This window comes from Corythoichthys intestinalis, chromosome 4, assembly GCF_030265065.1.
Source record: "Corythoichthys intestinalis isolate RoL2023-P3 chromosome 4, ASM3026506v1, whole genome shotgun sequence".
NCBI lineage: Eukaryota > Metazoa > Chordata > Actinopteri > Syngnathiformes > Syngnathidae > Corythoichthys > Corythoichthys intestinalis.
The window spans coordinates 40,421,870-40,439,149 of record NC_080398.1 but is presented as its reverse complement, the minus strand read 5'-3'; the positions used below and the strand labels follow the sequence as shown (position 1 = coordinate 40,439,149).

At 39.3% G+C, this 17,280-nt stretch overlaps 1 protein-coding gene across 1 annotated transcript in view; it reads left to right on the top strand.

Annotated features, from left to right (window-relative positions):
* The window catches only part of LOC130914429 (sodium/hydrogen exchanger 1-like), a 96,615-nt gene extending 79,714 nt beyond the window's left edge, over nt 1-16,901 (top strand). The window contains exons 11-12 of the mRNA XM_057833602.1: nt 265-346; nt 5,090-16,901. Coding sequence (XP_057689585.1) covers nt 265-346; nt 5,090-5,382 — 375 coding nt within the window. The 3' untranslated portion in view covers nt 5,383-16,901. The remainder of the gene's footprint in view (nt 1-264; nt 347-5,089) is intronic.
* Nucleotides 16,902-17,280: the final 379 nt, after the last annotated feature.

Below are 17,280 nucleotides of genomic sequence, written 5' to 3'. Positions count from 1 at the left end.
CCAAGTTACATAAACTATTAGCGTAATTTCCTAAATTGTGTTTGAAAGTCTTTGGAATATCAACACATGCACAGTAAAAGAATAAATTCAATTGCTTCCACTTAACCTTTACACACTGTAGAAAGAAATAAAACATTCGATTAGTTATGGATTGGCGTCTATTGCTAGCAATGGCAGTCATGAGTCAAGCATTTCCTCAGCCATTACAAAGTTACATTTCAAGCCACACAGATATTATCTTCTAATGCCCTTGTCTTTTCTTAGATCAAAGACATGAATAACTACTTGACGGTGCCCGCCGCTCCCCCCGACTCGCCGACCATGTGCAGAGCCAGACTGGCCTCAGGTAAATACATCGATCTGCGCCTCCCTAAACGCCGAGCGCAAACACTACCGCTTTACCGCGCCGCTGCACACAGGCAATCACACCTACAACACTTTTTGTTTGCTGTATGTTCACACACCAATATTAATAATTCTCCCTGACACACCAGCTTTATATTCCGCTCAAGATATTTCCCCCAGCCGATGGAAATATGTTTGCATGTGGCGACCGCCATGTAAACCAAGAGTGTGGTCTCATTTTTTTAGGCAGAGAAAATGATTTCAAACCCACTCAGCAGCAGAAAGCGGACACTGTCGGTGCAGGTATGTGGCCTGAGGAGTAACGATGATGATGATAATCCCTCTCGACGCAACTAGTCACCATCACCAGAGCGCTAACACGCATGCCTCACACGTGCTGCTAGTCAACTTAGTTCAGTTCATGGTTTAAAATGATCCTGATTTACAGTCCCTGCATTGTGCATTTCTTTTTCCTAATGTTTTTTTTTTTACTTGACTTATGTCCTTACCCGGGGAATGTGTTCATCCTGTGTGCGCACGCCAAAGGAATGACTGCGTCCCCATTAACAGGAGTTTTTTTTTTTTTTTTTTTTTTTAAATCAAAACCAAAAACAATTTGAAATAAATGGGCAACACAAATTGTGTTAGAACACATGGATTAGGTGTTTGCCAGAGAAACAGTTGGTTCTCTCTCATTAGGTCTTGTCTATAAGGCTGTTTTAGCCTATCGGAAGCAGAAAAAAATGACATCACATGGATATAACAAGGAAATTAATTCTGAATGCCATCACTCTGTCAAAAACAAAACCTTTTTTTTTACATTTTAAAAAATGGGTACTACAAACGTTTAGGTGCAGTATTGCGTTTTTACATGATAGTCATCACATTTTTAGATGATCGTTATAACCTTTTTACATGAGTTACCACGTTTTTACATACTTTTTACGTTTTTACTAGGCATGTACCGAAAGCAATATTCCTGGCCGAAACCTAAAACCGAATATTGGAAACACTTGGCAAAAAACCGAAAGGCCGAAAAATTGACGTTTTTTAATTTTATTTTTTACAAATTCATTTTATTTTCACTATTTTCAGTTTATGGCCCTTTGCCTTGGCATTGGTTCTACAACCCCAAAGGCTCGAGTTCCGTTCCTACGCTAGCGACGTAACCCGAATTTCCGCGCAAGTCGGAATTAACCCTTTAAGTACACCTAAATCTCAAAATAACTATCCAAAAATGTCCAAACTTGTACAGTGGTGCCTCTACATACGAAGTTAATTCGTTCCAGGACCTTGTTTGTAAGTCGAAATGGTCGTATGTTGAGCAGGATTTTCCCATAAGAATGCATTATGATTAGTGCTCCAACGATTAATCGATTAACTCGAGTATTCGATCAGAAAAAAATATTCGACTTAAATTTTGCTGCTTCGAGTATTCGTTTAATTAAAGTGGCGTTGTAATGATTTGTTTTGAAAGTGTTTACATGTAGTTTTATTGATTTGGGTGGATACGCTGCCCTCTAGTCTGCCTCATTTTACATGGCCAAATCCAGCTGCTCCCTGTTAAGACCAACATAAGCTAGGTTTTTGTTTGAGCTAATTTTTTTAATGCATTCGTAATTTAGTTTAAGGCATATTTAGCCAATTTTTGTGGGAATATGTGTCTGAATCATTTATAAAGCTCATTGTTAAAAAAAAAAAAAGGAAAAAAAAAAAAAAGCATTTTATAGCATTTAAGCTAGCGGACTTTTATTACGGAAGTTAGCCAATTGTTCTTTTGTTGTACATAGATCTTTTTTTTTTAATGCCGTTTGAGGCTCAGCTCAGGTATTTTGATTTTTTTTTATGTACTTTATCAGATTACTTGATTATTCGAACTAACTAGTTTATCGCTTAATCGACTACTAAAAGAATCAATAGCTGCAGCCCTAATTATGATTCCATTAATATGTTCCACAGCCCAAAAACCTACACTGTATCCTTAAGAAATACTGCTGATACTATTGCAAATAGCAATTACACAGTCGAATAATAATGTAATAACAGTAATAATAATAATAATAATACCTGTAATAATGTATTGAATCTGATTCTAATGTGGCGAATGTGTTTGCATGGTGTACCCGAATGCATCGTATGGCTGACCTGACAGAATGAGATAGGACTTTTTACTTTCACTTTGTTTACTTCATTCAGCTGCAGCAGACAGTCGGCGTGTTGTGTTGCACAAGTTAATGGAATAAACAATTAGAAACCTGACGATTTCTTTGGCGATGTTACCACAATACTAATTGTCACATTAACTTATAAAGACTGGCGAACTGAGGTCGGAGGAGGACCGTCGAGAGTAGACATTCTACTGCCGTAGTGTCGGGCCAGTTCACGGATTTGCACACGGCGCTCAAATTTTTTTTATCATTTCCATCTTCAATTTAATGGTAAGCATCACCTTTTTCACCACCTGCACTAACATTTTTGGAACCCATGTTGATTTCTCTCACAAGAAAATCCGCCGTGCGTCTCTCACGCGAAAACAAGGAAACGGCGTCGTTATCATAAATCGTCGTATTTCGAGCATATTGTCGGATGTAGAAATAAATGTTGAGTCAAATTTTACGTTGGATGTCGAAAAGCTCGTGTGTCGAAACGATCGTATCTCGAGGTACCACTGTATTTTGTTTAATAATGGAGGATACACTGCCCTCTGGTGGCAGCGTTGGGTCTGGCTGGACTGCCCCTTTGAATGACTGAGCAGACTCGGACGTCTGACGTGGATAAAGGATAGCTACGCTCTGGTTTGGCCCACATAAGGCTGTAAGTTGTTTCAGCTAATATATGTTTGTGTATGCATTTTTAATTAAGTTTACAGCTACAGTTTGTGGAGTTATGTGTGAGCAATTTGCTCTGAGGATTGTAAATATGTTAGCATTTGTAGCATTTAACTCATTCACTCCCAGCCATTTTCACCGGAGCAAATCCCTTCGCTCCCGGCCGTTTTACTGGATTTTGACTGATTTTGCAAGGCCCACAGAAAATTCTGTTCTAATGCTATATAAACATGGAACCCACCAAAAGAAAGATTAGACTCTCTTCTTTAAGCAGGAAAAAAATAGTTCATATCTTTTTCCATTCTTTAGAAATCAGCATTAGAAAATAGATTAGTTTGAGTAATTTTCCAATTTCTGATGAAAAAACAGAGAAATTGAGCTTTTTGTAAACGCATACATTTCAAACATAACTGACTTTAACACAGCTATTTTTTGCTTTAGTTACATCCCAAACATCTAAATAATGTTTTATATAAATAACATAAACAACAAGACAAATAGAGCTTTTGATTGCAATGTAACAATTTATTTACACATAACTAACTGAGAGATGACGCTGTTGTGGTCACCCTGGCCGGGGTAAACTTTTCCCTCATCGCCGCCTGTCTCATGAAGATGGATTTTTTTGAGTCTTTCCAGCATGGACTCAAAGGCATTGTCCGCTGCACTGGTGGTCCCGGTCGTTCTGCTTGGTCGTCCAGCGCCTGGCCTCCTGGACATTCATTCGGTCGTCTTCCGCCGGCGCCCTGGCCGTGCAGCCAGCCATTCGTTCCGTTGAGTCTGGTTGGGGGTCTTACCAAATGCGCTACTGCCCTCCAGTGGCCAGTTTTATTACTTTAAAATGGATTTTCAGCTTTGTGCTTTGGAGCTAAGTTGAATCAGAACCTAGAGATGTCTCTTGTTAAAAAAACGTAAAAGACGTATACATATGTCTTCATGACACTGAAACAATTCAAAATAGAATGTATTTATACGTTTTTGGGAGCAAATGAGTTAAGCTAGCGGTCTTTTGTGAGGCAAATTAGGCTAATTTAATCTACTAAACTTTCATATTGATCAGACTAGAGGGACGTTTGAACACCAATTGTTTTGTGTCAAGTGTTTCATTGTTAAAATGCGTGTCGTTTTAAACATAAGTGTGCCTATGTGTGCTACAGCTTTACAAATTGTCAAAAGTGAAGGAAGTAAAAAGCTTCAAAAAGCACAATTGCCTTGTTCACATTTAGTGAGGCCAGAACAAATCTTATTAATAAAGTAAAGTCAAAAATCAGATACTGTGAGAAACAATAAGGTACTTTTTATGTGACTAGAGACGAAATGGCGGACGAGATTCCGGCGTCATAAAGTTGAATTTGCGTAAATTGTGTACGTCGTAACCCGGGTACCACCTGTACAAGCAAATTAGGTAAAAAAAGGGTATTAATTCAAATGGAATACATAAACATATCGACATGAAAAAAGTTTTCTAGCATTTCAGAATATAATCATGACGGCAAGAGCTTTACATAATAGGCTTTTTCAAATATATTGCATAAATCCCATTGCTTTGGAAGTGAACAAAATTGTATTTATAATCACGAGTCTTGTAAGACGCCGTGCGCACAGGACGCGCCGACGTGTCGACAGACCTTAGAGGGTTAGGTATGACACGGCAGATCAGAGATTGATCTAAAGTACAAGGTACAATCACACAGTGTTCATACAAAAGCATGGTGAAAATATTCACATAAGCTGATAGTGATGCACTTTAGGTACAAAAAATATATAAAAAGCGTTCTGTAAAACATCCAAAATATTTCATAAAATGATACTAAAAAAAAAAAAAACTCCTGTTTGTGTGGACACGCTGTGTGAAATGGCTCCCCTATCCATTTAGTGTTCATTTTCCACTTTTAACACCTCCGTACCTCCTGCAGACCCTCAAGCCTACAGCATGAAGCCAGCGTTGGACAGCGTTCCCACCATCCAGGTGGACCTGGCTTCCCCCCAGTCACCTGACTCGGTCAACGTCTTGGATGAGTTCCATCAGCAGGCGGCGGCAGAAGGCGAGGACGACGGCGGTCTCACCATGATACCGCCCGCCGCGCCCAAAGAGCGGCATAAGGAGGAAGAGCTTGACGCCAGCGCTCGAGAAAAGCTGCTGAGGTGCCTGAGTGACCCCGGGCCTCACGCCGAGGACGAAGACGAGGATGAACCCTTCCTGCCTTAAAAAGTTGTCACGTGGAGGAAGGTGCGTGGAAGAGGAAAAAAAAATACAAAGAGCCATTAATCCTTTCGTTGTCATCGCTCTTTACTTTTAAGAGACTCAGTCACGGTTACGAGACATTCAGGAATGAACTATGCATTACCAAAGGGACTGTTTGACGTTTTCAATGATAATTTCATTTTGTTTATCATTTCTGAGAGGCGAGATTCTCCAGTGCGACAGCGAAAAATCAAAGCCAATCACAACCACGCCGTCACTTGAAATCACGCAGAGTGGGGAAGCGCTAGTCGCATATTTTTGCCTTATTTTATGTCACTTTTTGCATTTTTGTTGTTGTTGACAGCGCTGCCTTTTAATTTCAGGGATTGTATATCAGCTGGTATAAAGTAGTAATATGGCCACTTTAAAACTAAAATAATTGCAGTATGAACTTGGGCTGCCACAATTAATCGACTAATTGCTAACTATCAATAGTTTAGAGCAGTGTTGTTTTCGTCAACGATGACGACAACAAAAATATATGACGAGATGTTAACGAGCTAAAAACGTGTTTTGGGAGACTAAAACATAACTAGAACGAGACAAAAATTCGCAATAGTTTCCGTCACTTGTTATGTGTGGTTAGCCTGCATCGTCGCAGTGTCTGGTTGTGTCACTCTTGACATGCTGCCCCGCCCCCTTCTCCCGACTCAAGCGTGTGTCGTCTCCAGGCTCCATGCAGGCTTGCGCACATGGTAAGATTTGTTTTCCTGGTCAGCGAAAATATGCAATGTTGCCTTTAAAGGGATCCTCGACCTTAAATACATGTAGGCTCTAATAAACCACAATTGTTCTCTTGTACTAAAATATGTTGTTAGAAACACATACAATGTTAAATCAATGAGAATATTTTATAATATTTAGTATATATTTTGACCAATAGTTGGCGCCATGTTTTGAGGGCTCGCAGTGATGAAGTAAATGGGATGTTACGAGTGTGTAGCGCGTTCAACAATTGCGTATTGCTGCCTAAACTCGCGAAGTAAAATGCCACGATGTGATGCTTTTGGATGCAATTTCCAGTCAAATGGAAACAAGGGGAGTGACGTGAGTCTCCACAGATTTCCTGTTGATAAGAAGAGGAGAAAGGTTTGGCAAAATGCCGGCAGACTGGCAAAACTTTCCAACGACCTAGGGATGCACGATATCCATTTTTTGAAACCGATATCGATAACTTCCTGCTCCTCAAAGCCGATACCGATAACCGATAAATTTTAGAGTTTTTGAACACCTGGAGGTTTAAAATTTAAAAAACAAATTTCTAAACTGTGGTGGATTCAACATAGATTTGCCTGTGATCTCAATAGATTTTTCATAATGACATGAACAAAACAGTGCGTTTCACTTCTGCACTGCCCGACAGCCAGCTAGGAATGAATGCACTTCCATAAACCACAAGGCTTGGTCTTTTCTTGCTTTTATGGGAAGGCACTCGTCTTAATATCGTGAAAGTACAACAGAAAAATACATATTCAATACTCAATTTACAACAAACTGCGCAATTATATGTATAGCATAGCACACTAGCTTGAGCTACTAAAGTATTGGCTGGCGTCTATAACACAACAACTTATGAAGTTCTGTACATATGACCCTTCACCACAGAAGTAAACATTTATTGCCCATCCATATGTCGTAGTGAACATAAAATACTTACAGTAACAGAAAGCACTAACGATTGTCAATGCTACCGCTAGACACTGCAATGTGTAAGTGAATGAACCAAACTACTGTAACAAAAAATAGATGCAGTGAATTATTCTGACCAGCAGGTGGCAGCCATGCCCCGCAAATGGTCAACAGCCAGCACAGTACATATTATCGGTCCTCTTAATAATGTTATTGGATTTATCGGGATGACGTCATAATTCCTATTATCGGACCGATAATTATCGGACCAATAATTATCGTGCACCAGTACAAGGACCCAAGGCTTTGTTCTCGGCATTTTTGTCCTACCGTGTTCAAGGCTTTTAGTCGACGACAACTTAAGAGCTCACCGGAGCAGCTGGATATAAGCGCAGACTAAAACCAAATTCTGTTCCAACCATTTTCCCTCACAAGAAGCCTCAACGTGCTCTGATATCGAGTGAAATGCGTGCAATAGAGCGCCAAAGACAAACTGTTGGCAGCTCTTTAGCAGCCAAGCCGCTCCTGTCACTACAGCGGTAGGCGAACCTTCGGGCGTACCGCTAGTCACAGAGGAAGCTAATAATTCACTTCTACCGTCAGTTCATCAGGCAGTAAGCATGTCTGTTCAGTATTCACCTAATATGAGTGATGCTGCTACTCAAACTGATCCAAACACGTCCGATGCAATGGTACAATGGCCAGCTGATGCGCGTCGAGCATGGACCACACTTACGTAGCTAAACGTGAGTTGGATGTACAAGACACGGAGGACACTCGATCCAGATGACGAATTTAATGAGGACAGTCAGCCACGACACGACTCCGATCCTGACTATCACACGGCTGCATTCATAGTTTTATTACCTTCAGTGAGAGTTTATAATGTCAACAGTCATGAAAATAAAAATGCACGAATGACAAGGTGTGTTCAAACTTTTGGCCTTTACTGTATGTAAAGCACACGGCAGCTCTGGATGCTAACAATGTACATAATTATACTGGGATAAGTTTGAAAACGCAATAGCTTACCTTGAAGATCTGCTAACAAAAACCGGAGCTCTCACCAGCATACACTCTCCCGCTCCGTTGTCAATGAGACGTACTAGCCGCGAGTACATCACCAGTTTTGCCCAAGTCTTGTCTTATCAGGTATTTGCTGCTCCGCATTTTGCCCTGCTGGTCGTGTTGTGAACGACCGACAGTGCTGTCCTGTTCTTCACTTTTCCGATATGGTTCAAATTGAAAGAGCAGAACCGACGACACGTTGGGGTTTTAACGAGTGACACGCTGGAAGTTCGGCAACGGGCCCGGTGACGTCACACACAAGAATGGCGACCTATCACCTAAAATAATTTTACAAGCGCTATTAAAACGAAAACATTAAGAGGGGTTTTAATATCAAATTATTATAACTCATACTCACATTCATCTTTTAAGAATTACTTGTCTTAAAGATCGAGGATCCCTTTAAAGGTCTGTGCTGAGTGATCATCACACACTAAATTTAACTCGTAGCACTAGCGTAGCATTTGCGTTCACATTACTAGTAGGCTTAGGATAATGCTAATGGCGAGCGTCCTCTTAAAATCTCGGACAGCTTTTTCTATTTAAAGTTCATGGCATGCAGGTGGGTATAATTAATTGAAAGTAACGTAACTCCAGCTACCAGTTAGTAGGCAAATACGGTATATAATACAATATTTTCAAGTAAGTATGCCCTTTTTTTTTGTTTTTGCATCTTAAATCCGAATCTTCACCATTTGGTTTTATTATTCCTGCACCACTTCTTTCAAAAATATTTTTTTTGTTTTGTTTTTTTTCCATTGTGGCCATAATACTCCTTTATCGGGTTCCCCTTTTCGGTGGGATGTCATTTAAAGCTGATTTCTCCCCCCCCCCCACCACCATTTTATCGATATGTAGAGTTAGAAAACTCACTTTTCCTAATTAAGGAAAGAGCAAGACGACGAATGTTCTGATGTCATCCATCGCACGCTTTATTTTTATAATCCTTCCGATGTTAAATGTGTATTTAATGTGGAAAGTAGCACCCTTCAAAAGTCACTCCAGCAAACATAAACAATCAAAGCTCGCTGTCTTAAAAGCGTACACGCACATTTTCTTTGCTCGCACTTTCTTCATCACTGTGCAACGGGAATCCATGCTTCGAAAGACGTCTGCATGGCATGGCTAAACAATTAAGAGTTCTATGCAGCAAAAAAGGGGAGACAAAGTGTATAAAAATATTTATATTCTATTTATGAACCCTTTAGATGACATTAAGATGTCGAGGTGGAATATTATGAGACGGGAGTCATGAATACTTGTTTTATTGACATAGGAAATTACATTGCACATGTTTGTTATGCAGAGTATGTTAGGGCTACACTGAAAAAGAAGAAATATCACTACAATAACAAGATATATTTAATAAGTTTATGGGAGTGTCCGAAAACTTATAACATTATTTCAAGATCAACAATACAAGGTGACCCCCAAAAATCGGGAAGAGAGTGAGTGAAGAAGTACATGAAACCTTAAAACATGAAATTTAAAGCAACACTTGGTAACTTTTCAACCTTTTTAAAATATTTTCATTACATTTGGGATGATATGTTGACTGACAACTAGTTGAATGACACCGCTTTTATATCTTGAGGGGGTCTGTATCGCAATTAACTTTGAGGAGGGTGGCAGGAACCCGCCACACAAAAAGCGGCATACGCCACTTCCCCCTTTCCCCATAAAGACAGAAGTCGATACGAACACTTTCACACGTATCCTGCAAAGATGGCAGAGCAACAAGAGACAAAAAGTTTTGCCGGAGGATGAAAAAAAAAAAGGAAGGCTACCAGGATACTCAAGAATACCGAACTCGTCAACGCTGATGACTTCGGGTGAGGTGGGGGGGGGTTAGCCACACTAAGCCACACGGTTGCTAACTGTCATATGCTAGTGTTTAGCCTCAACTGGATTCCTTACCTTATTACTATTCATCCTTCACACAGTCGCTGGAAACAGAAATGTTGTTCAATCCATCTGCAGGTAACAGGGAGATCATGATTTTACAACATTATGCGGGTGTGTCCTCATGGGAAACACAGTCTTCCTTAAGGCAAAAATACTACCGCTTTTGTCCACCGGCTTTGCTAAAATCCACAAAAACTGGAAAGCTACGTAGTGTTGCCTTAAGAGACAATTATGGAATTTTCACTCAAAATGAAAAATGGCGTCCTCCTGCATTCTTGAAATCTGCTACAGGAATTTTTGGGTATTGGCAGTAGGGGTGTGACAATATAAATAGCTGACATATCGCCATACTTTCTAACCCAAAATGTTATCGATCTGCTGTCACCAAGAATTAACGAATTTTCATAAGCTGCCACCCTCCCACTTCAAACGAATTGGACGTCTACGAGTAAAATTCACAGCAGAAGGGCTTGTTTTTCTGTTGATTACCGTAATTTTCGCATTTGTTCACAGAAAAGCCGCACTGGACAATAAGCCGCAGCCGTCCTAATTGTGTTATGGGATATTTACACCAAAAGATATTAACCAGTAACAGTAATTTACATCGGCATTATAAGACTGTCATGAGACCAAATGAACCACCATTATTGCTTCAAGAAGCTTCATTTGGCCATCACTGCTCCCATGGGGGAGACTGTCAACCTCTGCTGCCACCTGCTGTCAACACTGTTGTCGTCCAACATGCCTCCTAGCATGCATTGCAGCATTACGGATGTGGATAACAATCAAAATGTTCTGTGCTAATTATTTATTCAGTTACTGTTCCAGTTTCATAATTGCTAGTTCTGGTATTTGGTAACACTTTCTTTGACAGTGGCACCACAAGACTGTCATAAGACCATCATAATTATTACATGACACTGCCATGAGCATGAATGAATGCTTATGACAGATGTCATTTTGTGTCATCCGGCACATTATCTCACTTTTGAATGGAGGTAAAACAGTGGTCCCCAACCTTTTTTACACCACGGACCGGTCTAATGTGGGCTTTTTTTTTGCGGACCGGCAGTGTGTGGCAGAAAATGACAGTAAATATAAAATAACACGACAGGGCTAAAAATGAATATTAAGTGCAGGGAAAATGTCACTCAGCATGCGCTGAATCAACCTTTTTTTTAACAGCGGCATCTCCTGAAACTTTACGGCAAATATCTGCGGTTGCAAGCAAAATGAGGTTTCTTGGCTTTTGCAAAACGGTTCGCCATAAGGTATGATGCTTTCAGTGGATTCGCTTTTATTGCCTCATTTTTTTTTAGCTTTTAGCCATGTACTATGCAGAATGGACTTAGTTGTAGGCTCCTCTTCTGGCTCCGCAGCTGGCCTTTTCCCCATAAAAAGCTGTCCAAAGACGTCTCCGCCCGCAGCAGATAGCTAACAGCAGCTGAAGTTACTGTTTACATTGACAGGCTGTGGGCTACATTAGTGTGCAAACACACCAGTAATTACAGCCAACCGCTAGATGGCGACCTACACAAAGCTTTACTCGGATTAGTCTGTAGAGTAGCCAGGGATATTGCTGTGTCAAGGCCACAGTCACAGGCCAGATTGCGGTCATTAACAAATAGTTTATTATTTCTCTGCGGCCCGGGAGCAAATGCGCCATGGACCGGCACCCATGACTGTGTCATGTCATAATTATGACGATCTTATGGCAGTCTTATGACGGCGCTGTCAAATAAAGTGTTACCTATTAACCCAAATAAATCAACATATAAGCAGCTCTGGACTAAAAGTCGCAGGATTCAAAATGAGTGTTAAAATTAGCGGCTTATAGTCCGAAAAGTACGGTATTTGTATCGTAGAATGATTTCTTGACCAACGTATCGATAATTGTCGTATCGGCATATGGTGAGATCATGGTTATCGAGATCCTTTTATTACAAATCATCGTACCATGATCAGGACCTGAAATATTTTAACACTTAAACTCGACATTACAGTCCTACACACCGTCTTACCTTTGATTTTGACACTCCACTCACCCAACCACGGCCTGTTTACACCCCCAAACTGGGTCCTATGGAGTCCCTGGCGCGGGTGCGCAAGTACCCGCAGCATCCCCCTAAGCTACGCCCTGGTACAGGAGGACAACATGTAAAGAACGTCATTTTTTTAAAAAACGGAAATTCCACCATTGTTTTTTCAATTACGATAAATTATTCTTTAATCACTCTTAGTTTCAATTGGATTGTTAAAAAGTTCCTGATTTTTTTTTTTTTTTCGTTTCATGCTATATGATGACCTTATTTTTTGCTACCCCCTCCCCCAAAAATGACCTTTTTTATGTGCTGTGAGTTTGTTAAGTAATCCTATAATTTAAAATTATATCATTTTAACACCCACATTTTAAAAATGTGACATTTCTCTCATAATATATGGAATATTATTAATGGAAATATTACAACTCCTATTGCGTCGTCTTTTAATGTTGAGAGTTTCTTTCTGGAACGTTGAGAGATATTTTGTTCTTATAAATAACATTGGGATGGTTTAGCATGTTCATATTAAGAATTTAGGTGCCGTTTTTTTTCCATAATGTCACAAATAATTTATCCTCACGATATTGCAACTTTTACTATTAAAAAAAAAAAAAAAAAAAGACTTTTTGTCGGGACCTTATATCTCAAAATATTACAACTTTCATAATATACATATTGTTCTTTCAAGATTAATAAAGCATTTTTTAAGTACGATAATTTGTCTGGGGAAAAAAAAAACGGGTACATTATTCTCGGAACATTATGACTTTTTGTAGCACTCATTACTCTTCCGTCAATATGTTTTTTGAATATATGTATATATACACATATATTTTTTGTTTTTTTTATAGACTACGTAACTCATTTTTCCTAACAAAAAAGTCAAAAGCCATTTTTTCCCTCATAATGAAACTTTTTTTTTTTTTCCCCTTTCAGAACTTTAGAACTTCTAAGAATATTCAGAATTTATTCTCACAATTTAAGGACTTTTTTCCAGGTTTTCAGTGTGACCCTAATTCTCATTTTCATTGCAAAAAAAAACAACAACAAAAAAAACAACAACATTTTCACAACATATCAGATGATAATCATCAACCGAAACTGTCGTTGAGTCAAAACAAGTGCCGGTCAGAAAGTTTAGCAACCTCTAGTGTAGACATGTGTAAATGCAGTTCTTGTATGTTAATATTCACTCAATATTTTTCCAAAGAGTGTTTAATTCACGAGGACAGAAGGGATATTTTGAGAGCGAAATACGCGTTTCCACGGACATTGTTTGCGTTCAAAAGCCGCTTTCTGTTTTGAAATTGATGAAATCTGACTTTGCAGAATTTTATCATAGCTTTTGCTCTGTGTTTTAAAACCCTATGTGCTGTTTTTTCTTTTATTGCCTTTTGAATTCACTGAGTGTCTTTCATAGCTTTACATGAATTGTGTACGGAGCTTCCCGCGTGCCTGGGTAGACAAAAAAACAAACATTTTTAATATATAATCTGTACCCACAGTTTGCTAAACTGTACCCACAGTTTACTAATCTGTACTCACAGTTACTAACCTGAACACACAGTTTACTAAACTTTACCCACACTTCAGCAATGACCCGGAAACAGTAATCCCTAATTTGGTTTGCTGGAAACTCCTAAAGACGATGGACCAAACAACCAAGCAGCTAAATTTGTACCCACAGGTTGCCAAATTTGTACCCACAGTTTGCCAAATTTGTACCCACAGTTTGCCAAATCTGTAACCACAGTTTGCTAAATCTGTAACCACAGTTTGCTAAATCTGTAACCACAGTTTCGTAAACTGTACCCATAGGTTGCTAATTTGTACCCACAGATTACTAAACGGTACCTACGGTATGGCATGTTTTGTACGCACAGTTTAGTAATCTGTACCCAGAGATTAATAAACTCCGTACAAAACATGCCATATGGATTAATATCATCTGAAAGCGACAGTGTTCATGGCTACCGAAGAAAACATGTATTAGTTACCTTTTAAATTAAAACAATTCAGTTTGTCAAGGACAACCTGTGTACAGCTGCTTGCTTGTTTGGTCCGTTGACATTTGGAGTCTGCGGCAACCAAATCTGGACTATTGTTTCTAGGACATTGCTAAACTGTGGGTACGGAATACTAAATTGTGGGTACAGTCAACCTGTGGGAACAGTTTAGTAAACTGTGGGTCCAGTTTAGCTGCTTGCTTGTTTGGTCCATCGGCTTTTGGAGTCTCCAGCAAACCAAATTGAGGACTACCGTTTCCGCGTCATTGCTAAACTGTGGGCAAAGATTAGTAAACTAAGGGTACAGTTAAAGAAACTGTGGGTACAGATTAGAAAACTGTGGGTACAGAATACTAAATTGTGGGTACAGTTCAGTAAACTGTGGGTACAGTTTAGTCAACTGTGGCCATAGATTACGAAACTGGGTAGTTTCCTAAACTGTGGCCATAGATTACGAAACTGGGTACAGTTAACTAAACTGAGGGTAGAGATTACTAAACTGTGGGTATAGATTATTAAACTTTGGATACAGTTTGGTAAACTGTGGATACATTTTGGTAAACTGTGGATACAGTTTAGTCAACTGTGGGTAGAGTTTAGTCAACTGTGGGTACAGTTTAGTCAACTGTGGTACAGTTTAGTAAACTGTGGGTACAGTTTAGTAAACTGTGGGTACAGATTACAAAATTGTGGCCATAGATTACGAAACTGGGTACAGTTTACTAAACTGAGGGTAGAGATTACCCAATTGTGGGTATAGATTATTAAACTTTGGATACAGTTTGGTAAACTGTGGATACAGTTTGGTAAACTGGGTAGAGATTACTAATGTGTGTATAGATTAATAAACTGTCGATACATTTTGTTAAACTGTGGGTACAGATTGCTAAACTGCAGCTAGAGTTTGGCGAATTTTGGGGACAGATTAGTAAACCGTGGGTACAGTTTGGTAAACTGTGGGTACATATTACGAAAATGTGGGTACAGATTACAAAACTGTGGCCGTAGATTACGTAACTGTGGGTACAGTTTACTAAACTGTGAGGTACAGATTACTAATCTGATAGTTCCAAATGAGTAAACTGTGGTCACAGATTACTAAACTTTGGGCACAGATTAGTAAATTTTGGGGACAGTTTCGGAAACTGTGGGTACAGTTTCGGAAACTGTGGGTACAGATTACAAAACTGTGGGGACAGATTACGAAACAGTGGGTATAGATGAGTAAACCCTGGATAGTTTAGTAAACTGTGGGTAGAGTTTAGCGAACCGTGGGTAGAGTCTAGTGAACCGTGAGTACAGATTAGTGAACCGTGGGTACAATTTAGTGAACCGTGGGGTACAGATTACTGAACTGTGGGTAGCGTTTAGCTAACTGGGGGTACAGATTTAGATGATTTCTTGTTTGGTTCGTCAGTTTTTGGAGTCTCCAGCAAACTAAATTGAAGACTACGGATTTCGGGTCATTGCTAAACAGTGGGTAAGGTTTAGTAAACTGTGGGTACAGTTTAGCAAACTGGGTACAATTTAGCTGCTTGCTTGTTTGGTCCATCGGCTTTTGGAGTCTGCAGCAAACCAAATTGAGGAAGTCAGTTTCTGGGTCATTGCTAAACTGTGGGCACAGATTACTAAACTGTGGGTACATATTACCTATGAAAAATTTTTTTTTTCGACTCTGGCACCAGGGGAGCTCCGTACTTACCAGTCGCTAATGTACCTTTTAATTTGCATATGTATGTTGTGCGCTGTATTGATACATATAATGTGCTTTACATATCATGTTTACATTGCTCTACAAGCTTAAACTGAAATGTTTAAACACCTTCAGATCCGTTCAGAATACAATCTTGATACATTGACAACTGGATTACATGTTATTTAAATTCATTGGTTTCACAATAATGCGCTTAAAGTGCGCTGTAATTCAATTTCTCCCTCGGTTAGGTTTCTTTGGTCAAGTGTGAAAAAACTAAAAAATAAAAACTAAAGATTTTGGATGTTATTTCTCAGGTTAATAACTGTTTTGTGTTATGATATTTTTTTTTTTGTTCTAATAATCTTATTGCTTAGTTCTTGTCACATTTTTAATTTGATCTCTTAACACATTCGTGTGAGGGTTTGACCCTTTTCTCAACCAAGTTTTTTTTTTACTCCTGACTGGAGGTGCGACAATATGGTGATGTATCGCGATACGAACGATATATTGATTCTTGGCAGGAGCATATCGCTAACCTTTGTCACCATGTCACTATGTCACCATTTTGGTGTGTTGTTACACCCCTTGTGTCATAGCAGGTTACTTCAATGCAGTATGAGTTCACCCACCCAAAGATTGCTATTTTTCTTCGAGTTACCTCACAGCGCTCTCCTCTCTCGATGTTAATGACGCCACCATGAGCACTTTAACGGCGCAGAAGAAACCTTTATCTCCAAGCGACGTCAGTCAGAGCAATAAGTCGCATACACATCATCGCTTCATGACAGGTCTTTAAAAATAAACCAAGATGGTTTTAGCGGGAGCCATTTCCCACTCGCTAGGAAAGTCTTTTACGATATACTTTATTTACTACTAATCCTGGTCTTTCGTAGGTTGCTTCGTTAGCATTTCCTGTGCGGAAAATTATTATTTTTGATATACGTTAAATGGAAAAATGTATATATACAAAGAAATGTATGTATTCAAAATGTATAATTGTAATGTACAAAAAAACTATGAAGCGTGCACTTCCCGGATGATTTGTCATAAAGCTTTGAGCATTCCATTCCTGTAATAACGATCTCTATCAAACTAACAGAATATATCTCTACCAAAATAAAGGTTTACTTTTTAACATGTTGTCACTGTGTCTTTTTATTATATTTTTAGTTTATGCAGTCATGTCATTACTTTTTTCTCATAACATCACATTATTGTTGTGTCCTTAACACTTCTGCGACTTTTTTGTATTAAAGAACACAACGTCCGTTCTATCCGGACTGTAGATCCCTAGGTCGCTGTCAGGGAAATTCAACTTTGAACTCCAAGACGAGTGTTGCCTCGATAGCGCGATTACAGAAATGAATACGACCCCAACCATGGATTGCTTTTCTTCGAAGGCTTTATGAACAAGAGCTCTCGGGTACAAACCAATGTGACTCAGCCAGGAGCTGTGATCACCCAGAAAGTACAAAGAACTACAATAGAGGCTGAACATTTATACTATTGAAAGGGC